Raw genomic sequence first — 25,566 nt, 5'->3', positions numbered from 1 at the left:
GTACAATCAGCAAGTTTCTGTACAAAATTGTGCTTGCTTTACGATGTTTCTCACAAAACTGCCGGCAACAGAACGTAACGGTAAATGCGAACGCTTTCGCGGGTTCCTGTCTTGCTGCCAGATGGAGTCGTTTGTTGTTCGGTCACGCTGCGGTCACCCATAGACATAAAGAAGGGTTTATCGATTTTCAAATTTGTGCAAAAGTAAAGCTGGATAAAAGGTCAATTAACGGTACTTTCTGAGCGTCATGAGATGGCGACGGTTCCACAGAGAGATGCCACGGCAAAAGAGGCCCTCGCAGCCCTCGTTCCGGTTGATTGTCATCGGAACGGAAAAAAGGCAACAAACATTCTCTCAACCTCTTGCCGATTGTCAAGCAAAGGATTTCGAAAAATCAGACCATAAGTAGTCCAAACGGGAAGGCAAGGTGACATTTTATGGACTTTAATCCGCACTCTTCCCTGTGTGCAACACCTTCCATCGGTGAATAATAGATTCCCGTTTAACCACCCGGTGTGAACCCCGGTTTGATTGAACACTTTCGATCTCAGAATCCCAATCCCGTAGTTGCCTACGGTGCCTATTTTCACACCGAACCGAACGGTGCGCTTTCCCATGGGCCAAGTGGGCGCAGGATTCGAGGACAGGCCGTAACGGGAGCGAAAGTGCGATTACGGTACTTGATTGATATTTCTCACCTTCCGTGTACCGGGAATCCCACTGAAGGCCTTCGATTTTTCATCAAATAATCGATCGCAACCTCCGGCGGATTAAGGGGCAGGAGTGAAGCGGCAATTGAACCGAAGGCGGGAGTTGTTGAGTGTTGGTTTGCTTTTGCCAATGGCTTTTGTTATAAATGCAAAAAATCTAGAGCCCGGAGCCGGCAGGGAAAGCAAACAAATGCACACCGTCAGCAATCGAGCAATCGGGATGAACTCTCGGGAGCGTCATAAGGATTGGATGCGCGCGTTCATATAAATGGCCCGTAAAAGGGTTGGTTGCCTGCCTGTTGACAAAGCATGTTGAGAGCGTGGCGTGCGACTGCAGCTTTTGTGGGTCTCAAACTCCCGCAGGACACAGGTATCGACGCTCCTGGAAGAGCTCCAGAGTACCGTTAGGCTTTATTAGCTCAATATGGGGATGTCACACTTTGCACACCGCTCACTTTGATTGCATTGATCGTAACGATTTCTGGTGCAACTGTTCGACGTTTCAATCAATCACCGATGGCGCACTCTGCCGTGGGTCGGTTGTTTTCTTGGAGCGCGTGTCATCCTTTTGGTCGAAAACAGTTCATAAATAGGTTCCACGAAACGAGGTTCGTAAAGTGTCCTATATATAGGTTGTGTAAATTATTGGGTCTTCTACTTAGTAATGTAGGCTATAAGATAGTCTGGATCTTTTTCCAATCCAACTTAAAATCAAATCGAACAGATGTGAGTGAGGTCCGACAGCTGTCTGCTTAAGGATGCGAACTGGACATTATCTCTAATTTTGTTCTCAATAACGGACAACGGAAGTTGAAAGGATTCCCACAGCTTTCGGAAAGCGTCAACCATGGATCATAATTTACCTCTTCCGCCGTAATGTTCTGTGATCCTCTGCCATCGGGTCCCAGATGGCCCGTGGCAACCAGGACCATGTCGATGAATACATCGCCGACCACAATCGCTAATCCTTGTTCCTGTTTCTTTGCGTCGTTCAACCCTCAAGTCCCCAGCTCAACACTCGTAAGTGGTCGTCAATAAGCGACGACCGATTTCCAACCGGCATCTTTGTGGAGCGTGGCCACTCGGTCCAAAATCCTGAGCCGGCGGGCATTTAGCAATCTATGGTGGAACAGATAAAGCGAAGATAGTGTTGGCAAATTCATTCATAATTTTTGTGGAAAAAACGGAACGAAAAAAAACAGTCCTCTGAGGCTGGGGAAGACAAAAAGGATGTAGGATGTACGTAAAACAAAGGCGCGGAGAAATTGGCCGGACAACAACAAAAATCGGATTTACCGCGGGCGCATTTGTAGTCAAGCGGTTGTGAGCGATTTCCGCCCGTCCGGTCTCTCGAGGACCGGAGACAACGGTTAATAGGATTTGGTCCAATTAGTGTTGGGCGCATCGGCACTGCCCACAAAGGCTTCACCGATGTTGCCCCGATCGGTGAAGTGCGATTGCCGGTGAGCGGCTTGAATGGGAATACCGAAGGTGATGCCGCCAGGAACCGATGATCACGCGACCGAAAGCGTTCGCTTCCGGGCGACCCCTTTGCGCACGACCCGGCACGAGATGATGCTCCTCGTGGCGTGTCCTTTTAGTGCCTGGCTTGATGGAAGACTCAAAAAAGTGCCCACCGAACTGGCAACAACAGGTTTCCCTGTGCCGTGTGCGGAAATGGAAGGACCGTACCCGGCCGGAAAGTGTTTGAGGAAGAGATTAGCATTCTTCGGTGAGGAAGAACAAGCGAGGGAGGACGGCGGCGGCGAGAGCAGGTTGCCGATGTTGGACAGCACAATTGGCTCTCGTAAGGAGCTTATCCTTCCGGTCAACGCAGCTAACCTTCTTTTCAGTCGAGACAGGCACAGGCTTCTGGTGTTTTTTGGGTCGGAACGCATGCAGATTGCCGGAACACAGTGATGCCAGTGGCCACCCTCAGCAGCATTCCGGAAACAAGCTCTCTAGCGAGCGAGATGGCATGGCAAAGAAAACTGAACCGGGAAGTGCACCGTAAACAAAAGCCCACGATGGCCCACCTGGCTCGTGTTGCCAAACTCTTTCCTTCGAGTCATCACGGCAATCATCATCGAACTTGAACCGTTCGCCATATTTATTTATTCAACCGATCCGATGCATCCGATGCATGGAGTTGTTAATAGCTGGGTGCAAACCGTGCCAAACCGCAAATAAACAGTTCGTTGGTGGGCAAAGTACCGTAACGAAGATCGAATGGCCAATCCTTTAGTCAACTCAATATTTCGGCTCCTGATTTAAAGTTACAACACGACATGATTTTGATATTTTTGTGCTGAGCATGAGGAAACCGGAAAAGCATACATTTATGATCGAATGTATTAACAATTAACATGTTCCCACTTTGCACAGGCAGATCTTCTAACTAAATCTCTCCAGTGGATTCTCACGAATGTTCCTCCATTTTGGAATTCAAATAAAACAATTTCTCATGGATTTCAGTCAATCTCCCACGGCCGTCGAGGTTTCATTCATTCGCGTCCGACAATGTCCCGTTAATTAGGTTCGATCTATTTTTTCACTCCGGTACACAATCTTCCCACAACACGAAAGGATACTTTCCTTCACTCTCTCTCTCTCTCTCTCTGTCTCTTTATGCCACCGAACAAACTCGCCACGTTCTGCGCGATTCCGTGGGTGTCGTTGAGTTTACACTTTCCCATAACCCGTTAGTCACCGAAAGTGGACTTTCGAGGTCTTACTTTGTCCCTTTGGCCCTTGTCGTGTTCACCGTGATTGAGATTTACCTGGGAAGACGGAATTATTAAGCAGGAGAGAGATTTCGGTTTTCTGCGCCTTTGGCCCACCTTTCACAGGTCAGCAAATCACTGGGACACAATAACCGATCCGATGGCCATAACCGAGAACCCGATCGCGAAATGACCCTACCCTAATGGGTCCGAGTCCCCGGTCCGGAGCGGCTCGACGAACGGCGAACTGAGTGCCAAAATTTCAATATCATAAAACATAAAGAGGGCCCCGTTTTTGGGGTGCTAAATTGTTTCTCATTATTCGGGGTTCGGGGTTCGGCGGCGTTGGTGGCGTGTCTGACGGGGCTGTAAAACCGTTCTCACCCCCTTCAGGGACCGGTGGAAGTGGGTTCGCGCAGGAACGAAGCAGGATGACAGGGCAGGGTGGAAAAGGGCCGATCGGAAGGGTTGCCGTACGCGTGGCCAACTTGTCCACTCTTCGCCTAGGGGCCTCCGGGGCGTATGGCGTGGCGTGGCCGAATACGAATGGCGGAAGACGGAAAGGACGAAAGGACTCGCCGCGCTGTGGACCACTCCCCCTGAGCGAGAAAAGGTCCCGGTCCCGGTTGTGCGTGTACCAATACGAATTTCCGCATTACGGTACTGGAAAAGGAGCGGCGCATACGACATGGCTTTCCGTTAGGTCGCGTTACTCGTTGTTCCGCAAACAACCAGGTCTCCGGGCCCGTGACTCAGAATGCCTCATTTTGCACGTGCAACTTTTCTATCAAATTGGTTCATACTTTTCGCAACACATTTGTGCTATTTGATGTCATACTTGTTGCTTAATTAATATGGGAAGCAATTTTTCTGGGAAAAACGTACAATTTAAGGAGCTTTTTTGGTTTCGTTTTCTTCGCCAAGCAACAGTGCGCCTTAGGTTTTACTAAAAAATCTTTCAGACACTACAAAACAACCCTCATTTCAAAATATCCCACAAAACAAGTTCAATCAGCAGGCAATGGAAAATCAGACTTCTGATGAGTCCGCTGCAAAGTTAATGCTGTTTGTTAATTGGAGTGTTAATGTTAATTGGAGTGTTGTTAGTATGCAGCAAATTTTAATGTATTTATATAGAAAAAAAAGATAGCTTTTGGGAAGTGACCAGCGCACGCATGGAATCCGTTTACTTAGCTGGACCGGCCTAAGATTATAAAATTATCAAAATGACCTACACAAAAAAACATTACAAAACAATACAAAACATCGCAGCACGTCAAACTGATAATATAATATGCGTTTTGCTAAAAGTGCAGAATTACAATTCGAATCTTAGGCATGACTTTGACACACACGCCATCAGATGGCCAATCGTAGTTCGTAACCTGTTCAATAATTATCAGTTTGTAAGATATGTCATGTAAAGTCATGATTGTTAGTTAATTATTTGTTTAAGGTTTTATGCTAAATTTACTGAATTTGCCCTACAACTTAAATACTCTTAATAACAAGCCGCAACGACTATGTTATGCGCTTCCATCTAACTTTCTGTAACGCGCAATGGCCAACACCACCATATTAGCAGCGTTTGGTATGCGGAAGCCAAACGAGTCAATACCGCTTCGCCCTTCCAATTTCCGGACTGTGCCCCGGATCCTGGGGAAACATAACCCCTTTTTCCGCATTCGGCCAGTTTGGCCATTCGTTCGGTGCTTCCTTTCGCCGCTCAAGTGCACCGGGAGAAACGGTGCTCTCTTCTCGGGTTCTCCTGCCGCGTCAATTCGCCAATCCGTCTGTCGATTCCGGAATGCCGTGGGCCCTTGCTTGCGGCGCATGGCCTCTCCGCCTTGGAAGCTGCCAGTCGGCGGTGGTTCGATCCGCATTTGACCGATCCGCAAAACAATACAGGATGGATGGAACAGGAAGCCAGAACGGGCCTAACTGACAAGTCCGATGTGAAAGAACGAGAACGAAACAGGAAAGGGAAGGATGCAAAAGAGAGGGCAGCCCTTTGAACCGCCCTGGACCGGTATTGGGATTGGTCCGCTTGTCAGAACGAACCTTTTGGGGTGGGTGATTTCAGCCTTTCCCGGCACTCGAAAGGGTTCCCTCACGTGAGACCGAGGGCAGCGTGAGCGTGAAGGAGAGGGAACAAATCACGTCGGAGGTGTAGGTGGGCAGGACGGTATAAAAGGAAACCGGGCGGTCAAGCTCGGGGTCATTTCTGTTCTGAACACACGGTGTGGCACTTGCGGAACCGTCTCGCCGGACACGCCGGAGAAAGTGGAAGTAAGAATTTTTGTGAAAATTGTCAAACCCTGGAACTGGTGTTACTTGTGGCGGTGAACAGCGCGAGAGTGTGTTAACTACGATACGCGACACGGACATCCCATCCAAAATGATGGCCCAATTTATGATGGATTTGAAACCAGGTAAGTCGAGTTCCGTTGCCCATAGGGGGGGAAAAGTGCTCTCAACCCGATACTGATCTGTGCCCCCCCCTGTTTCTGTCAGAACCACGTCTTAGTCCATCGCTCTACTCTCCGGCCTCGCCAAAAATGGCCGACAGTCCCAGCTGTCGCCCGCAGTCGACCGATTCGGGGGTGCTGGATCTTTCGAAGCGCCGCGATTCCCTGGAAACGACCCGCAAAACTCCCTCGCCATCGTATCACTGCTTCAGCGACGGGGGTGGCACTCCGCCGCCCAGCAACCACAGTTCCCCGCAGTGTGAGGCCGCTTCGACCGCGGAGGGCTCTATCCTCCTTAACTACAGCGAGCTGATTCGAGGTCGTCGCTTATCACCCACGAAGTCTCTGCTTCACTTCGAAGACATCCACCAGCAGCATCATCGTCACCACCATCATCAGCTGACGACACAACCGCCGGCACCGGTTATGGCCCCCGGTTTGGCCCCTGCCTTCCACCATGCCCTGGCGATGGCACAGAAACCGGCCACCGAAAGCCTCCTGCAGCAGCACCTTCTCCAGCGAGGCCCTGCCCTACCATCGTATCTGCTTTCCGGGGCCGGTGCACTCCAGACCCATCACCATCATCATCATCATGGCCATCAGCAGCATCAGTTTGCTGGTCCTGTGCCGCAGCAGCAGACGACGGCGGTGGTCCACCCATCGGTGACTCCTCTTTCACCCAGCCCGATTCGTTTGCGCGAGCTGGACGCCATTTCCGAGTCCGGTTCCGAGGGAACGGCTCTCGTCAGCTCGAGCGAACGGAAGTCGAACAAAGACGAGGCACCCAAGAGCGGCGATGTGGCGCAGCGAGGCAACCAGTACCCGATGGTGGTCGGCCGGGATGGTAAACTTTCGCGCCCCTTCAAGGCGTACCCGCGGGACCCGTTGAGCCTTGCCGCCGGGTTCGTGGCCAGCGACACCATTCTCGATACGAACTCGGCCGAAAAGTACAACCTGTTCCGGAAGCGCATGCTCGAGCAGATCCACGCCGCCAACGGGGGCCAACCGACGGTTTCGAACCCGAAAATGCGCCGTCTAGCGCTGCCGGGTTCCGTCAGCTCGCCCAAATCGGCCGCCCTGAGCGACGCCTCATCCGAATCGTGCGATGAAAAGACTCCATCGCGGCACGCGAACGATCTGCGCGAATCCAAAATGGCGCCGGCGGCCGCAGCGACGATGAAGAAGGAGAAGCAGGCGAAAGGATGCAGCGAAATGGCGCAACGGGCCGACGGCGCGTCATCCAATCAGCGGCTCGCAGCGAAGGACGACAGTGACAGCAGCCATCACAGTGACGCTGACGTCACGCGGGGCACTGCGTCGTCTGTGACCGGAGATGCACTGGCTTCTGCTGCTGCTGCTGTTGTTGGTAGCAATACGGCCACCACCACCACCTCTTCGGGCGCCATCCCTGCTCTCGTCGAGTCTGACGGTGCTACCGGCTCTGGCAAGGACTCTGCTTACTACGAGCGTCGCAAAAAGAACAATGCGGCGGCGAAGAAGTCGCGCGACCGGCGGCGCATCAAGGAGGACGAAATTGCGATCCGCGCTGCGTTCCTGGAGCGCGAAAACATCGAGCTCAAGTTTGAGCTGGCCGCGGCCCGCAAACAGTTGGCACTGTACGGTGTCACGGCTTCGGTGGCTTCGTAGGACCGCATCGGGACTGCTGCTGCCACCCAGAAACTGCTCTCTGCTCCTTTTATGTAAATTACTGTCGAGCGATTTCGGATAAACTACTGTACAGTGACGCGATCGGGAATCACGGGGCGACTCTGATCGCTTGATGCGATGCGGTCGCGCCCGGGTCTCAGGGCGCGATAGGTTAACGGGGAAATGGGGCCCAACGGGGGGCCACACGGAAGCTATATCATTCCGATGACTGATACCCATAAAAGCAGTATTATGTTGTAAGTAAACTCGCATTTAAGATCTTTCTGTAACGGAAATAGATAAACTATTCGAAAAGTAAACAATTGGCCTTCTTCTTCTTATGCCGTTTTAATGGAACGAAATAACTGGTCTAAGATTTGAAAAGTGAGGCTCTCTTCACGCCGAAAGAATTCTTCGTCTCGCAAACCAATTAGTCACCTAATTTTCGGCTTCCTCGTAGGAATCGAAGTGCTGCTCAGGCAACGCGTGAAAATAAATTAAAATCGGAAGGCGTTTGAACCAGTTTTGCCTTGTGTCCAGGCGCATTGTCATGGAGCCAAGATACCGCAACGTCTTCTGACCAATTCTGGTCGTTTTTTCGTGCAAGGTTCAAATTGAGAATTAGTTGTCCGTAGCGATCTGAATTAACGGTTACACCAGGTTTCAGGAGTATGTGATAAATCACACCTTTCTGTCCCATCAGAAAATCCTTTTTTTGAATCCTCCGGCGCTCTTTATTTATTAAGCCAAAATCGCCTTAAAACAATGCGATCTTCCAAAAATAAACTTCGATAAGCATTTGATTACGATAAATTAATTTTTTTTTCGACCTGAAATCGTTTGCCTGACGGGTAGAACACTCAGCTTGCAGTTTCACTTTTCAAATTTTAGACTTTAATAAAAATGTCCTAAATAGAAAAAAACTAGCAGTGCAACAAAACTATCTTTGAAAAGGTATTTTTTTAAATTACAAAGATTAGAATAAGAGTGGTGAATGGCTCCAACATGAAACATAGGCACATAGGCATAGGCATGCTTGCATGTTATGAGAGATGAGCAAAGAAAATGATGTAAATGGTGATGTAAATCTTACTACCTTGTGATTGTGGGTCATCTACCATTTAAAAAGACGTTCATTTTATTGTTAAACCTTTACGAACCATAATTTACCGAAAGAATGGAAACTAAAGTTCTACAAAACGTACGTTGCTCTTATGGCGTACGTCAATTAGCTTGTGCCGTGCTGAAAATCCCGATCGACATCAAACTAAACATCGACCTTCGACTTCCGGTGCTTTATTTAAGTTGCAGAAAAGTCTCCAAATGCCGCTACGACAACCAGCAAACAACCATGGGTTCGGTGCACATCCATTTGCAGCTCGGCGGACGGCATGATTGGTTTTAAAGGCAACCGAGGCGAAGAGGAGACCAACTACCAAAAGCCGCGGAATGTTTGCTGGGAGTCTCTGTTTACATAACTGTCCCAGTGTTTTGTTTGTTGCTTCGAGGGAGCAACTGTCGCATCCGTCTGCTGATGTCTCGGCGACAGACCTCCGGTTCAAGTATCCGCAGCTCCGGCTATCCTGTTTCCGACTACGCACTTGATGGGAACGGGTTGAATAAATATTTTGCCTAGTATCTGCCTGGCCCTGGTTGAAAGATAATGCAATGAGTGGAAAAACCCAAAGTTGCTTCCGCCCAAACCGAAGAACGGTCGTTGGGCCGCGCGAATATCCGTCCGTCACGGTGGACGCAAGAACTTTTACCCGAGGGTCATCCTTTGCCGCAGCACGGTGTAAGGGTTTCTTGTATGGTCAATGCTGAATCTTATTACGGCAATGGCGTTGCACGGGTTGTGCGAAAAGTCTCTACGGTTTGCCAGCCGACCATGTCCTTTATAGGCAGATTGGCTGGCGAAAGTACAATAGCAAAGGATTCTCTCGCTAGCCGTGCAAATGCTCTAAACCTCTTTCGGGATAAGACTCCCGGTACACATATCGGGCTCATGCTGAGTTGCCCAGAGGACACTTTTCTCTATTAGCAGCAGCAGCAGCAGCCTCGGAGGTCAGTTGCATTGGTCAGTTGTGCGCAAACGACGCGAAGGACATTCGGGGGTGGATGATGCCTATAAAGTGTGCAGATTGTGCGAAGAAGCGAAAAGGGTTGCAAAAATCCTTCCATCACCCTTCCAAGGACATGCGTAAAAGGGTAGTTGCCGTAAAGCACTTTGACTTGACCGGCCATTTCTTTTACCTCGTCTAGCACGGGGCATCTACTGTACGGGGGCCGTAAGGGTCCAGCAGCAGTCTGACCCGCGTTTGCTGACCAAAGTCCAGTCCGTTCTCGGTTCCTTTCGTAACCCTCTCTCGGGAGTTATGGAGCAGGCAGCGGACATTTACGAGAATTGTCGAAGAAAGATGCAATTGTCCTTGCCGGCCGTGCTAGGTACAAGGCCCGTTCGCCGTGCGTCCCGTGGGTCCCAGGAACAATATTCACCGAACGGTCCTAATCCTTTTCGCTACGGTATGCAAATATTTTCTCTCACTTTTTCCTCTTTTACCATCAGCACCAGCTCCGGAATTGTTCGCCGGACGGCTCTTGGTGCGGCGTTTAAGACGAAATGTCATCGTTTACCTGCCACGACCGAACAGTAAACATACCAATGGCGAGTCGTTTCGAGGAAAGATCAAAGTAGGTGATGTAATGTGCGGCGATCCTTTTCTCTATTGTCGCCCTTACCTTTCACGCAGTCCTCGTGCCGTCTTCGAGGCTGTTTCGGGCACCGCCTTCTGCTCTCCTTTCTATTGCCTCCTGACCATCGCGGTGGGTCACCAGGATCACAGCGCCTGCAGCTCTTAGCAGGCGTGTAGCAGCGGAGCAACGGATTTAAATTACTTTATTGTGATTCGGTTAACATTATGATTGGTAAGTCAACGAGCCATCCAACCTTAACAATAAAACTCGACGTTCGTCGTTCCCGTGGCGGGTTTTTAGAGCAAACACACCGCAAAAGGCAAAGCCTTTCCTTTGCTGACCTGTTTTTATAGTCCAACCCAAAGGCACTGACTTAAATTATTATAATTGAACCGAAGAGAAATGATGGTCGTCCACGTTGTTCGGTTTTTCACAATTCGAATTTCAATCGGCAACTACAACAACCCGAATGCGATATTTAAACCATTTAGGACTTGATTAATTGTGTAGTTGATGACAAATGTAATAAAAATCTAAAGCAACATTTAAATATTCGTAAATTAGTAGTTCGTAAATCGGTTGATGTAACAAACTTTTCCATAACAGAAATTTGTTTTACACTTATACACATTTTCTGCTTATTCGGCGCTATCTTCACTGAAACAGCCGCCCCAAAGAAGGGCCACAAAGGCCCTTCCGGCTATGCTGTTCAAACAATGCCGTACAATGAGCATTCGCGGTTGTATGTTCCCCTTTTATCATCGTATGTAACCCTCTCATTTAGGCAACGGCCGGGCCGGCCCTGGCAAACTTTATTTCATTATCGTCTTCACTCTATATTCCCAAACCTCTGGTGGTGGGTTAGTTCTTCCGGGTTCCAGGGTGTTCCGGTTGTCCTCACCCAAACATTCCCTGCAATGCATCGCAATTGCGATTAGGCAGTCATCGGCAACCGGCACAGCCCGTAGTCGTCGCCATTCGCTGTGTAACCCTTTGCGTTTCGATATTAATTGTTGCCCCACGCTTGCCAATCGGCTGATGGACAGCTTAGAAAGGGGCTAGTAGAATCTGCGTCCCCTGTGTTGGAATAGGGAAGTTGAAGATAGAGATTCACGGGCACGGACAGACCACAACGCGTCTGTCCACAAACCGTAGTAATAGACGAGGCGGAAGCTGCATTACGGACAGTTTCCTCATTGTTTCACATGCGGGAACACCCCCGATGCAACACGTCAGGGGTCCGGCAGCAAGGATGATGAAAAGTTCCGTATTCTGCCGTACTTTGTCGCCGGTGCCATTTATTGATCGATCGCCCCGTTTGCCACTGGCAGACAGTCGCGGGTGGTAGGAAGATTTCAAGGGCCCGCTGTGTGGTTATATACTTTGTGCGACGCAGATTCTTTGCAAAACTCTCAAAACCCATTTGTGATTGCAACAACGCACAAATTTCGATAAATGTTTGAATAAATCGATGTGGGGAATTTACACTCATCGACTAGCGATGAGTACAACAAGTCTTATGAAAAGACGTTTCTTGTAGAGTGTGTTCTGCATTCGTTTTTTTTAAATAAATATTCGGAATCTCCCGAGTTCAAATGTTTCCCAAACCGTCCCAGTTCGTCATCCGTGCGACCCTTTGATGTTTGCGTCGATGTCATACCATCGGACTGTTGCTACTCTAATGTCCATGACTGTAACGCCACAGTGACAGCTGCGCAGTTTCGTCAGCTTTTGTTTTGATGCTCATTTTTAGTGGGCGCTTATAGATTGGTTTTTGAGTAGAAAGTTTCGCCACAAAACACAGCCCTCACAATGGAGAAACCACAGAAAATGCCGAAAGTGGCGAAGGTAAGAATCGCTGGGAAGGCTGACCGACTGATTGCGAACACCGCGCTCACCGTTTTCCGATGCCGTTTCAGGTGAAAAACAAAGCACCGGCCGAGGTGCAAATCACGGCCGAACAGTTGCTGCGCGAGGCGAAAGAGCGCGATTTGGAAATTTTGCCACCACCGCCGAAGCAGAAAATCTCCGATGCCGCCGAACTGGCCGACTACCAGCAGCGGAAGCGCAAAACGTTCGAGGACAATCTGCGTAAGAACCGCATGGTGGTCAGCAACTGGATCAAGTACGCACAATGGGAAGAGTCGCAGAAGGAAATCCAGCGCGCCCGGTCGATCTGGGAGCGTGCGATCGACAACGAGCACCGGAACATTACGATCTGGCTGAAGTACGCCGAGATGGAGATGAAGCACCGACAGGTGAACCACGCGCGCAATCTGTGGGACCGTGCAGTCACGATAATGCCACGCGCCAATCAGTTCTGGTACAAGTACACGTACATGGAAGAGATGTTGGAGAACGTGGCCGGCGCCAGGCAAGTGTTTGAACGCTGGATGGAGTGGCAACCGGAGGAGCAAGCGTGGCAAACGTACATCAACTTCGAGCTGCGCTACAAGGAGATCGATCGCGCCCGCACGATCTACGAGCGGTTCGTGATGGTGCACCCGGAGGTGAAGAATTGGATCAAGTTTGCCCGCTTCGAAGAGGCGCACGGGTTTGTGAATGGTTCCCGGACGGTGTACGAGCGTGCGATCGAGTTTTTCGGAGACGATCATGCCGATGAGCGGCTGTTCATTGCGTTCGCCCGCTTCGAAGAAGGCCAGAAGGAGCACGATCGGGTGCGGGTGATCTACAAGTACGCACTGGAGCACCTCCCAAAGGATCGCACGACGGACCTGTACAAAGCGTACACGATACACGAGAAAAAGTACGGCGATCGGTCCGGCATTGAGGACGTGATCGTATCGAAGCGAAAGTTCCAGTACGAGCAGGAAGTGAACGATAACCCGACCAACTACGACGCCTGGTTTGACTATCTGCGGCTAGTGGAAAACGAAAACGAACCGGAAGTGATTCGTGAGACGTACGAGCGAGCGATCGCGAATGTGCCGCCGGCGAAGGATAAGAACCTGTGGCGTCGCTACATCTACCTGTGGATCAACTACGCCCTGTACGAGGAACTGGAAACGGAGGACCTGGAACGGACACGACAGATTTACTGCACGTGCCTCGAGCTGATCCCGCACAAGATTTTCACCTTCAGCAAAATCTGGCTTCTGTACGCTCAGTTTGAGATTCGCTGCATGAATCTGCAAACGGCTCGCAAAACACTCGGCACGGCGATCGGACGTTGCCCGCGCGACAAGCTGTTCCGCGGGTACATCGATCTGGAGATTCAGCTCCGTGAGTTCGACCGGTGCCGTATACTGTACGAAAAGTTTCTCGAGTTTGGACCAGAAAATTGTACCACCTGGATGAAGTTTGCGGAGCTGGAGTCGTTGCTGGGCGACACCGATCGCGCAAGGGCCATTTACGAGCTGGCGATTCAGCAGCCGCGCCTCGACATGCCGGAACTGCTGTGGAAGAGTTATATCGACTTTGAGGTGCAACAGGGCGAATTCCAGTTTGCGCGCCAGCTGTACGAGCGGCTACTCGAACGCACGGTACACGTGAAGGTGTGGATATCGTACGCCAAATTCGAGATGAGCGCGGAAAACGAAGAAGAGGGATTGAACGTGCCGCTCGCACGGCGTGTTTACGAACGGGCCAACGAGTGCCTGAAAGGACTGGCGGAGAAGGAATCGCGCGTTTTGGTGCTGGAAGCGTGGCGCGATTTCGAACGTGATCACGGCGACGAAGAGAGCATGCAGAAGGTGCTGGAGAAGATGCCGCGAAAGGTGAAGAAACGACAGAAGATCGTTTCCGAGGCCGGAGTGGAGGAGGGCTGGGAGGAAGTGTTCGACTTTATCTTCCCGGAAGACGAAATGGCGCGCCCGAATCTGAAGCTGCTCGCTGCAGCCAAAAACTGGAAGCGCAAGCAGGACACGACGGACACACCAGTGCAGCCCACAGACGCCAACGCCACCGAGGATGACGCGTAACGGATAGCTGGACACCGGAATGAGAACTAATAAAATTTGTCATTGCACCATGCTTTTAATCGTATCGGCCATTTATTAGATTAACATTTTTACGCTCACATACTATCGGCTTCCTCGGGCCGCACCGGGTGTTCCAGAGGTATAACAGACTTGCGAAGGACGTCACGCGAGCAAGCTTTCCGCATATCGTACGCATCTTCATCCGGCTCCCCAACATAATACTCCAGCACTATCCGATAAACGATGTACCCGAGTTTGGTGTACATATCGATCGCGACCTTGTTGCTCACTCGCACGAATAAATCAACGAAATAGCAGCGTTTTCTACGCAAACGACGAAGGCATTAGTAGATGCGGAAAGGAAAGGAGATTGTTTCTGGGTCTTACTTTTCGCTAACGTCCTCAAGGAAACTCATCAACGTGGCCGCCAGCCCAAGCCGTCGGTAGTCGGGTGAAACGGTGAGCGCCGTTACATGCGCGTGCCAGTACTCGCCCTGGCCCTCGGCCTTTCCCATAACTGAAAGTAAATGGTTTCGAGAGCACATTTCGTTAGCATGGCACCCGGTTGGCGTGTGTTGACCGTACGTAACTGTAGCCCATAATCTCTCCGGTAGGCGACTCGGCCACCTGGAAGTACTCGGGCCAGTGTGCGAGGTATTGCATGTAGAACGAAAGGTAGTAGGTTTCGGTGAGCGGATCCAGGTTGCTGTTGCGAAAAACAGATTGCGCCGGAAAGTGAGAATTAGTGGTGAAACATCACAGTGCCTCGATGCTGCACTTACACTTTGTTGAAACGGAACATATCGTTGCAGGTGAACGGTCGGAGCGTAGTCATGATCGCTTAGAAAGTTTTACTATGGACAGATGCCGATCCGAAAACGGAGAGCGATTGTTTTGGTATTTTTTGCCCAAATGTTGCCTTCCTTCCAATGATTTCGATCTGTCAAAGTAATCGTTGCACACCGGCGAGGGCTGTTTTCACTCACGTCTTTTTTTATTGTACAGTTTTTGATTTTTCCGCCTGGGAACATCGGCTGACAGCCTGAGTGAAAATGACGTTATATCTGCGTTACTTTTGACTCCCAGGCTGAGAACCAAAGAACCGATTTTCGGCGCTTGAAGCTGGCGGATAATAAAAATCATAATAAGCTGAAGATCTTTCACAAATTTGAATCATAAAATCTCCCAAGGTTCGTTCCAATCGTTCCCACGCTCTGTAAATGGTCGAGCAGTGGCGGGCGAAGTGTCAGAAAGCCAGAAACGCGTACGCGACTGCTCGAACGAACTCGATTTGCCGTCAGACACGACGGGAAGCGATTTGGGTTTGATCGGAGTGGCAGCAAACGGCATATTCGTGTTGTGTCCGCAGAGCACATTTGGACGAATTGTGCTTTTCCACGCCCGCGTGTACGGCGTGCCACTGGCGGCCATCGGAAGGAGACATTTACTAGTTCCGCCCAAATTTCGTCGAAATCGCGTATGGTTCTACGCTTGGTACATTGATCCTCTTGTGCTGTGGCTCCTGTAGCGGCCAGATTCAGTGAGTGTGTGTGCGTGTATGCGGCGGGGCTTAAGAGCGCTGTGTTCCGTCGTGTTGCGTGTGTTCGTAGTTAGCACTTGTAAGCAGTCGAAGCAGCAGACCAAAAGGGAAAATCTCTTTCCCAGAGCCCACCGAGTGCTCGTCCCGCAACGAACGCGTTTTTCCCCGTGGCGTTCGCCTCGGCCCGACGTTTGTTTTGTTTGGTGTTGTTTTTTGCGCAAAAGTGACAACGGACGCGTTGCACTTTTCCTCGGGATCGGTAAGCGTGCGTAGTAGGCACGAACCTCTGTCACAAAAGAATACCCCATTTACTACTTTCCCTGTGTGACTTTGATGGTGTTGAACGGTGGCTTGTGAACAACTGTTGGGCCATTGCGGTGAGTGAGCGAACGAGAGCGAAAGAGAGAGTGAGAGGGGCGACAGTGAGTGAGCAAGCGATCGCGTGTGTGGTGTGACGGAAGCTCGGACGAGCGAGAACAGCGCCGAATTATGGGGGCAATCGCCGGCGTCGTAAGGTTGCCCGTGGAAAATTCCTCCATGACCCTTTCGGCGCACTCTTGCGGGGGCCAGGCTTGAAAGGGGCACGAGTGCTGCGTGCGTCCATGGTTCAGTAGTGTGATTTGAGTAAAAATGGAAAATTAATGAGCCCCTGCCTTAGTGTTGGTAATAATGAGCAGATGATGTACGCAAGCGAGCGGTCGGACTGTCACTGTGTCGAATGGTGGGTTCTACTGTGTAGCCACATCGCACTGGAAAGACCCGACTGACTGAGGCGTGGAAAACGCATCCCTAGCGCGATCTGTCCCATTTTTGCGAGTGGTGTCATCGTTGGCGAAAATATCATAATTTTCACAAGCCCCTCCATTGGCCAGAGGGAGGAGTACAGATAAAGTAGGTTGTGAGGAAAGAGCGAAAAAAGAAGTAAATAGTGGTGTGCGCGATGTGCAGCCCGTTTGCGGACAGAAAGAGAGAAAGAGAGAGAGCGCGCGCGCGACAGGAAAGTGACGCATAGCGAGGGCTGGGTGAGAGTGAGACGGCGTGTCGCTAGCGAGTGAGAGATCGCGGCGTTCGGCCGTCCGTCTGTCCATCATCATTCGCGTTCACTTCGACATTGCATAAAATGGAAGACCTTATACACACAAACGCAACCGAGCCACCTTTTTAGCTGCTGTCTCCGGAAAAGCCGGAAAGGTGGACCAATTGGCCATGCTGAGTTTTGAGCAACTTTTGCATTTTCAAATACGGTGTCAATGAATGATGAGTGTCGTACGATGTGTTGATTCATAAGGCATAAAACGCGAAAAGAAGAAAACGAGACCCCCACCATAGGACAATGGCCACCGTGTGACGACCGACCAGTGCACAATGAAGTTGCGCACTGCTCTGCACGATTGTTGTGCTTGCTCTGCGTGCGACCGGGTGTGTGATAACCGCCAGAAGTAGTGTTTTGATCGTATTTCCCAGCACTTGCCGCGGGCACGCGCCTTCTCTCTCTCTCCATTCTTCTGCCGCTTCCTCATCAACACCGCCGTTATCCTGTGGTGGCAAAAGTTGGCTCTAGTGGCGCGTTCCGTCAGACCGAAGAAATGAACCGAACGAAGAGACGGAAAGGAGTAGTTCAAGAAACGCACACCGAAAGACGACAGTTCACGCTCTATGCACGCATACACGCTAAAGCAATTCGTTGGAACGTGTTGGACGAAGGTGGATACAGCTGTAGGCTAGTGTGTGTTGATTCGCGTTCATAAAACACGAAAGCTATCGTTGTCGAGCAGTTCCCTAGGAACTTGGAAGCAGCGAGAATCAGACAGAAAAAATCTAATGCATAGAGGCAGGCAGGAGGGTTAATAGAGTGTGGCTGCTTGTGTTTGACCACGCAACGGTCACGCCGTCAGATGGCAAGGATACGAGGGGCCGAAAGCGCGCGAGATTCGCGTCTCCTTTAAATTACCATGGTACTATTGTTTGTCGTATTGATGAATGGTTTCATTACATTGAATTTGCGAAGCAGCAGGCAGTTTAAGCATTATGTAGTGTTAAGCAATTCAAGGCTTTTCGCAAAACTCATAGCTAACCTGCCGAAGGTATTCGTGCTGCTCTTTTTGGAATATACTGTTAAATCTGAAGACACATGGTAATCGAAAATGAAGTTATTGTTCGCTGTTGGCAGCTTTGCAAATTTGTGGAAAGTAAATCCTTAATATGCATTGCATCACTCGCGATTTATTTGAAAACATTGTCTTCAATGTGTGACATTTGAAGAAACGAATCCCATAGTATGTACGGCCGTGTTCGGCCATCAGCCTGGGAGGTTAGCTGCAGGAAAATGGTGTCAGTGAAGTTGGGCTTTCCTATGAGAGGGTAAATGCGTCGGTGTGAGTGTCCGCATCGCCTAGAATTGGTGCAATCCGAAGGCGCTACATACATTTGCTCGAAGTTGCTTTTGCTGCCGTGTGTGGGTGTGTGTGCGCTCCGTGTGCTGTCGATCACTCTTATAGGTTATACCGTCCATTCACAGCGATGAATGACAGACGAGCGAGGGAGGACTGATGGATGGCGACGACCACGGCCATCAGCAGCAAGCGAAACTCCGCGGTGGTCGTCGTATTAGTGGTAGACGATTGCTAGTGGCGTTGCACTGATCAATACACTCGATTCGATTGCACTTACGATTGCCTTAATGATTGTCTGTCGGGCAGAATTAATGGTGTCATACTTTGTCGACTCGCGACCCGCATCAGCGATCCACGAAGCAAGTTGTCACTTCAAAGAAGGCGGTGTGAGGATGGCACCGTATGTGTGTTTGTGCAGTGCGAATGAAGAATAGACACAGTCTGGAAAAGGTTGCGATGTTTAGAAAAGATTTCTGCGCTTTCTGCCGGTCTAAAACATGTGTTCCGCTTCACAATAGAACTAATTCCCCTTCTACTTTGTATATTTTCCATGCAGTGTGATAATGGTTCGACATGAGAAAGTTCATACTGTGCGCTGGCGGAAGTGGAAGAAACCCTCCATGTGCGGGGTTGTAGCAAGCGTAGCAGGGTAAAGTGATCAAAACAGTGAGATAAAGTAGTGCACACCATCTAACTAGCAAGTGGAGAAGTGAAAAACAATCAAAGTGAGGACCGTTTTGTGGCTGGTTTGTGCGGTTTGCGTGCGTATGCATTTGGAGAGAGTGTGGTTCTGTTACCAGCATATGAAGCGCACAAACTAAAAGTGCCTCTTTGTCGCGCAACCGGAGTAGTTGTTTGTCATTGGTCCTACGGCAGGGCAACAACCGTTTGAATTGGACTCAGGCGGGAAAGGGGAACGACGGGCAAAGCATGCTAGATTCCTATCCCCAGCAAGACAGCGCCGAAAATGTCCATTTGTCTCGAGCAAATCGTAGCAACCCTCTGTACGAAGAAGAATCCGCCAAAGAACAGCACCGGAGCGAGTGCAACTACCAGCTACGGACGGTCCAATCGGTCCAAGTGACAAAGATGAGCAGTGGAAGAGTTTCACCAACGATCGAATCAAGGCAAAACCAGCAATCGTTAGAGGAGCGACCGAGCCAACAAGAAAAGAACGCAACGAAGCAACAAGTAGCGACACCGCTACTAATTGCAGCAGAACACCGCCAATCACCGACTGACGCCGATGGTGCGGAAGAAACGGAGGTTGAAGTTAACAACCACTACCAACTGACGCCAGAGCGCCCGGAACGGGAAGCTGGAGCTGGCAGCGAGCAGGGGTTGAAGGAACGCCAAAGCGACGCATGGACGGTAGTACTAGAACAGCGGAACCGTTTGTCCGCCCCACGGGATGTTGACGGAATTGTAATCGGTGGTTCTTTTCAACAGCAACAACAGAGCACGCAATCGCCGAAAAAGAATGAACTGAAGGATTCCCTCGTAACGGCTGATGGTGGTATATGGGAACGAGTGGAAGAGCACCACACACGCCACCGGGAGCCGATCGGAGGCATCAACTGCGCAGAGGAGCACATTGGCGATCCGATTCCAACAGGCACTACCGATATGCGCGATCCGCAGGAATCTCATCACGGTCCAGCAGCGCCACTACCGTCGGCACCAACTCCACTCGGGGAGGTGGAATCCGGCGAGGACAGCGACTGTGTGATGGTAAACGCGCCGACGGTTGCTGCGGAGCGAAAGGTGGAACCGTTGAAGATAAACCTAACCCGCGATCGTGAACCGCTCCGGACGATCATCAAACTAACTCCCGGGGCAAGTTCCGCCGAGCACACCTCGATCGCCCAGCAATTATCGCCGACGACAGTCCGTGATGTTTCCGGGTCACCAAAAATTACAATCAAACCTCCGAAACCACCACCTCCAGCAGCGGCGGATTGTGGTCTCTCGCCGACGATCGACGGTGCTGAAGCCGATTGCAATAGTGTTGCCACGGCAAACACAAACAGTAGTAGCAGCAGTAGCATTCCAAAACTCACCATCAAACCGCTTATCAATCCGGCTGGGGTTGATTCTGGCGCACTACGGAGCGACGAACCCGGCGGAGGTGTGGCTGAGCAGATGCAGATTATTCCAAAGCTACTGATCAAGAGCTCCTGTGCGTCCCTGGGCGACGGGACCACGCAGCATCACGCTCGGGAGGGTAGTGTAATGGAGCCACACATTGTGCCTAAACTGACGATACGAGGCGTTAACAACCACAATAATCACCATCATCACCACCACCATCATCATCATCAACATCATCACCACCATCCACAACTCAGTGTGTACCACCACCAGCCCCAGCTGCATAGCCAATCAGTGGGATCGGACACGCAGCAACAGCACACGTTTGTGAGTGAAGTGGGAGGACCGTCCGGACTGGGTGGACAGCAGGAGGTTGACGGCATGGACAGTAGTGGCACGTCGGGCTCTGGCTCATCGTCGCCATCGCCCACGACACCGTTAGTTCCTAAGTTGACGATAAAGATGGATAACCATCACCATTTGGCACATGTTCAGCAGCAGCAGCACAGTGATGGGGCTATTGGCGGCGGTGGAATGGCCCATCGAGAAGGCACAATCCCGAAGCTACACATCAAGACATTTCCCTCCGAGGGAGGTGGGCTGATTGCAACGACGGCATCGTCTGCTTTGTCTCCCCAGCCATCCACAGCGACATCCGGTGGCGGTGGTTCGGGTTCGTCGCCGGTCTTAACGAGCTCGGAAGGTGTCAAGCTGACGATTAAACCCCTGCCCGAGCCTCCGAAGCTACCGAAGTTGACGATCAAAACATCCGGCCTGCTGGGAGCGATCGCGGAAACGAGCGACGCCTCGTTAGTGTCCTCGACGAGCAGTTTCTCGCCCAAAGTGTCACCGCTTTCCGCCCAGGTCGGTGGTGAACTGCAAGTACTACCAATGGCTCCGAGCGCACTGGCTTCGGTGAAACTACTATCGCCTCCCGCCGGAGGCCTCCATCATCATCCCGCGCAAAACCTACAACCGGCGTCACCGAGTGATCAACACTCGAACATAAGCTCCAGCTCGATTCCAAAGCTTACCATCAAGCCGATTCCTCCGAAGGTTGGTGAGCATGCAACAGCAGCTTGCGGCCCTTCCGCCCATGAAGCTCCGATCGGCATTCCGAAGCTGACCATCAAACCGATTCCTCACCCCACCATGATGCCGACATTGAAGTCGGCCCGGGGAGGAGTCCAAAGCGGCGAAAACAGCGCCAGCGAGACCAGTATTAATTCCCTCATCGACTCATCGTCCGTATCATCTTCATCGTGCACGAACGCCGCGATCATCACTTCACCGGCTTCAACGTCCGCCTTGAGAATGACGATCAAAGTGCCCCAAAGTATGAACGAATCCTCCAACCCAGCACTAGTGTCCGCACTAACGGGACCGCCACTAGCAGTCGGTGCCACTGCGGCGGTGGCACAATCGCCAGCATCGTCCGTGGTGACAAAGTTGAACATTAAACCTATTTTACCACCATCACAAGCGTCATCACTAGCGACCAGAAGAGCAGAACCGCACACGGAGAAAGCTGGCTTCCTGCCGAATGATGATGGCGAGGAAAAAGACGGTCCATCGGGCGCTTCGACACCGCCCTCGGGCGAAGAGCCGGACCAGAGTGTCCCGATCGTAATACCTAAAGTGACCATCAAAACGCTAGCCAACCCACGAGGTCAAGAGACGGAAATTCTCTCTACGCCGAAAGTTACGTTGAAACCAATTCCGAAGCCGGCACACCAACAACAGGAAGTTGCAACGGAGCCAGTGGCAATAAACAACAACAGCAGCAGTTCCTCGGGGATGGTCTTCGATGCGTCTCTCGGTGGTGTCGTCGATTCGCCCAGAATTATACTTAAAATAAATAAGGGATCGTCTTCCACGACTACCACCACCACCACTACTGGCGAACAGCAGCAACAAGCGTGCGAGGAAAGCGTAGCCGGGAGTTTAATGGGCCCCGCCATAGACGGAAGTTCAAACAGCCCTATGACAACGGGTTCGATCCTTGCGAACGAACTGAAGCGACCCGCAGCAACAGCAGAGCCAGGAGGCGTCATTACGACACTCTCCTCGTCGTCGTCTTCTTCGTCCGTATCCAGTACTTCGACCTCGACGTCGGTATCGACCTCGACGAGTTCGTCATCCGCTGGTTCCGATCCTGCCTCTCCGTCGTCCGGTGGTGGTGGTGATCAAGGAGATCCAGGCTCGCCGGAGGCCAAGAAAAGTAAACTGGACGAAGGGCGGATCACCGAACGGCAAACCGATCATCCCATAGTCGGCAGTTTGCTGGCTCAGCATTCCGTTTTGCAGCAAACGTTGCTACAAAACCGGGCACCAATTTCATACCAACAGCAGCAGCAGCAACAACGACAATCGACGGTTTTGCAACGGAGATCACCAGCGGTTCCGACCGGTGCAGGCTTAAACAGTTGCGATGTGATCGTTATAGACGATGATAGCAAATCCGGCAACGAGACGTTGACGTTGCTGCATGCAGGTTCGAGTCGGAAACTGGTCAACACGTCAACCTTGCAGCAACAACTTCTTGGGTACGGCGTCGGAGCGGCGGAAGAACTGACAACACCCCCTGTTGTGGTGAAAACGCGAAGAACGCGGGGAGGATCGTCGCGTACTGGTGGGGGTCGACAATCCCGTCGAGGATCTGGGGGCCGGTTGGCAGCGGCCAAACTGTTGCCAAGTATGATTGCTGCTGCGGTTGCCTTTGATGCTCCGTTAGTGAACGACGATCGGGACGAAGGCTCCAGCTCGGACTGTATGATCGTTGACGAACCGACCACAGCAACAACGGTGAGCATCGCAAAGGCCGCCACCACTCAACTCAACAGCTTGTCGGACAACATTAATCTCCTGAGCGGTGACTCGTCACTCACTAGCGCCGCCAGTGGTCTCTATCATCACATCACCGGCAGCGAGGTGGAAAAGAATGGAACGGCCAGCAATAGCTCGATCGGTAGTGGGGCCAGTTCATCGACGGGTGGCATCATCGCCTCGATGGTTTCTTCCGGCGGATACCCGACACTTCCGGGAGCGGGTATCGCCACCGGGAGAACACCAGGGAGTGTACGGATGAGCCGACGACGTGGAGCGGGTCAGCTGTTGAAGGAAGTGTTGGCACACAAAAGCCACGATCAGGACTCCGGCGTGGACGAAGGCCTTGGTGGTGGTCGTATTGGAGCATCGTCGATGACCGCCGGTGGTGGTACACCCTCCAAGCGGCCACGGGGTCGTCCGAAGAAACAGATGATCGATCTGGGCATGGTCGAAACAAACGGTGGCGGGAGTAGCAGCTCGATGGAAGGTGGACCAAACAGTGGCCATAACAGTATGATGATGATGGCCATGATGGCGGGAAGCATGAACAGTTCAATACAGGGCACATCACTTCTTCACCCGAACGCTGCCAGCTCGATCGTCAAAGCAGCGGAGTTGATGCTGGAAGGAATAACGCCCTTCCCTGTAACTCCGGTTCGCACGCCAAGGTAAGTTTGGACACGATTCATATTTGTATTGATCTTTGAAATTAGTTATTATTCCTTTTCTTTTACCTCAAAAAAACATTTTTTTATGTTCGCCGCATGCGTAACAGTGCGGTATTTCCTATAAATAACGAGTTTTTTTAAGAAATATATAAATGCATTAATTATAGCATTTTTTTATCTGTCATCCGATTTGCATGAAGTAAGATGCATTTGAAAGAGCATTTCATTTTGTTTTTAAAATAAAATCTCATTTTTATCGAACATACTTTTATCGTGTTTACCACAGTGAGCGACTAGAAAATTGTACGAAAAGAGCATCACAGTAGCCATGTCGCCGACTTCGCCTCGGCCAGTGTGTCTACTACCGGGCATCCGATCGATATATTACTACACATACTCCGAGAATCGTACGCCGGCAGTAGCAGCAATGATGATAACGGCCCGCCGCCGGCACAACACTCTTTTTCCGCTGCTTTTCTGCCAAGGCTCCTCCGCATCATCCGGCTCGCTCCATCACAAAAAACGTGTACATATTCTGGCGTCTATTAGAGAGGCCGTGCGTCGCGCGCCAAGCGCACGCTATTTTGAGTCCCGGTGGTGTTTTTTCGGTTCCGTTTTGATGCTTCCTTTCATAACAAATTTTTCACCTTCCCGCGTGTCGGTCCCGGCTGTTTTGTTGTGGACCGTGGCCGCTCTATTGCGACACGCATAGTACGCCGCGGCTGGTGGTGTGTGGTGGCGGTGGTGCTAGTGGTAGTGACCTGTCACCGCCACAGCCCATATGTACGGCGGGCGGCGGCGGCGGTGGCGGAAGCAGACGCGTGCAGGTCCAAGTCTGACTCTCGCGCGCGCACACACGACCGCTCTCGTGCCAGTTGCTCTCTCTCACACTCTCGCGATCCCTCGAAATGTTGACCCCGAATCTGTTGATCGACCTCCTTCGCATCGCATGCAGAATCCACAATGGGCTAGTCGCTGCTTGCTATGATAACAACGGGTCGTTGCTGCATTCTGACATCTTTTGTCATCTGCATTCTGGACAGAAATTGGGCAACGTGTGGCGTTACGTGTTTGTTTACATGTTTCCTATTTTCCCATTTTAAATCTGGCCTTTTATGAAAGCCCTTTGATCTATCAAACAAATTGTCCTCTTTCGTGTTTGTGTTGTCAGATATTCCGCACAATCCGATCGTAGTAGTCGTCTTGCAATTGTGCAGCTAGGAATGTGACATTTTATCGTAGATCTTTCAAGTCCTTCCGATGGTAGTTGCTCGTTTGAATCTAGTTTCATCTTAACACGTTCCGCCGCAGGACGTAGAGTGAAAACGAAGTGAAAGAATGAGAAGGATGTAGAAGCAACGCCGATAGCGAGATGGGCGTAGCATAACGGTTTACGTGATCACGTGTGTAGGAAAAAAAACACGGCCTCAGCAGCAACAAATGCAAAAAGCTTGCGACTTTGCACCGGTGGCAGATGGCTGTGTTTGTAGTGGTGCGATGGCTATGATAGGACGCCGGTCGCCGCGTGATTAGCAAGGCCTTACGGACGGAGGTGTGCTGCTGCACGCTCCCGCGCGCCTCGCACGTACTGTTGATACCTGAGGAAGGCCACCGCTCCACCGAACCCAGACGTCGCCACCTTGGCTGCCGAAATGTGCTGTGCGCTGGCGCCTGGAATTTGCAAAGCGGCGCTTGTGCGGCATCAGCTGACGCCGCCAAGCGGCGCCCGACGTGGGGAGATCCCGCATGACCGGCCGGCTGGTGGGTGTTGTGTCCTTAGCGCTGCTGCCCCCCCCTCCCCCCCACCCCTAAGGGGACACGCGGAGGTGGGAAGAGCGTCGTGTATCCACTTAGGGGGGGGG

General features: G+C 51.2%; 4 protein-coding genes across 4 annotated transcripts in view; 3 read left to right on the top strand and 1 right to left on the bottom strand.

The window, feature by feature from the left end:
* Positions 1–5,831: 5,831 nt before the first annotated feature.
* Positions 5,832–7,548, top strand: LOC131207293 (protein giant). The gene is made up of 3 exons (XM_058199905.1): positions 5,832–5,865; positions 5,948–7,224; positions 7,324–7,548. Exons 1-3 carry the CDS (start codon positions 5,832–5,834, stop codon positions 7,546–7,548), a joined length of 1,536 nt encoding a protein of 511 aa, XP_058055888.1.
* A 4,481-nt stretch (positions 7,549–12,029) lies between these two features.
* On the top strand, positions 12,030–14,227 carry LOC131207095 (protein crooked neck). The gene is made up of 2 exons (XM_058199705.1): positions 12,030–12,090; positions 12,162–14,227. Exons 1-2 carry the CDS (start codon positions 12,055–12,057, stop codon positions 14,181–14,183), a joined length of 2,058 nt encoding a protein of 685 aa, XP_058055688.1. The 5' UTR covers positions 12,030–12,054; the 3' UTR covers positions 14,184–14,227.
* Positions 14,228–14,231: 4 nt separating this feature from the next.
* On the bottom strand, positions 14,232–15,106 carry LOC131207096 (N-alpha-acetyltransferase 20). The gene is made up of 4 exons (XM_058199706.1): positions 14,966–15,106; positions 14,774–14,889; positions 14,571–14,700; positions 14,232–14,507 (listed from the first exon to the last, which is right to left on the bottom strand). Exons 1-4 carry the CDS (start codon positions 15,016–15,018, stop codon positions 14,279–14,281), a joined length of 528 nt encoding a protein of 175 aa, XP_058055689.1. The 5' UTR covers positions 15,019–15,106; the 3' UTR covers positions 14,232–14,278.
* A 4,099-nt stretch (positions 15,107–19,205) lies between these two features.
* LOC131207292 (mucin-19) overlaps positions 19,206–25,566 on the top strand; it is a 13,265-nt gene continuing 6,904 nt past the window's right edge. Inside the window, exons 1-4 of the mRNA XM_058199904.1 lie at positions 19,206–20,058; positions 20,134–20,423; positions 20,481–23,012; positions 23,139–23,704. Coding sequence (XP_058055887.1) covers positions 19,206–20,058; positions 20,134–20,423; positions 20,481–23,012; positions 23,139–23,704 — 4,241 coding nt within the window. The remainder of the gene's footprint in view (positions 20,059–20,133; positions 20,424–20,480; positions 23,013–23,138; positions 23,705–25,566) is intronic.

Source organism: Anopheles bellator, chromosome 2 (assembly GCF_943735745.2).
Source record: "Anopheles bellator chromosome 2, idAnoBellAS_SP24_06.2, whole genome shotgun sequence".
Taxonomy (NCBI): Eukaryota; Metazoa; Arthropoda; class Insecta; order Diptera; family Culicidae; genus Anopheles; species Anopheles bellator.
The sequence above is the reverse complement of the archived record's forward strand: the minus strand, read 5'-3'. Positions and strand labels throughout refer to the sequence as shown.

Coding starts and splice junctions, on each gene's coding strand:
- LOC131207096 (XM_058199706.1), bottom strand. CDS start 15,018: ATGACTACGCTCCGACCGTTCACCTGCAACGATATGTTCCGTTTCAAC. Junction 14,701..14,773: donor CGGAGAGATTATGGGCTACA/GTTACGTACGGT, acceptor ATTTACTTTCAG/TTATGGGAAAGGCCGAGGGC. Junction 14,508..14,570: donor CTTGAGGACGTTAGCGAAAA/GTAAGACCCAGA, acceptor TCGTTTGCGTAG/AAAACGCTGCTATTTCGTTG.
- LOC131207293 (XM_058199905.1), top strand. CDS start 5,832: ATGATGGCCCAATTTATGATGGATTTGAAACCAG. Junction 5,866..5,947: donor TATGATGGATTTGAAACCAG/GTAAGTCGAGTT, acceptor TGTTTCTGTCAG/AACCACGTCTTAGTCCATCG. Junction 7,225..7,323: donor CGCGGGGCACTGCGTCGTCT/GTGACCGGAGAT, acceptor GCTCTCGTCGAG/TCTGACGGTGCTACCGGCTC.
- LOC131207095 (XM_058199705.1), top strand. CDS start 12,055: ATGGAGAAACCACAGAAAATGCCGAAAGTGGCGAAG. Junction 12,091..12,161: donor AAATGCCGAAAGTGGCGAAG/GTAAGAATCGCT, acceptor ATGCCGTTTCAG/GTGAAAAACAAAGCACCGGC.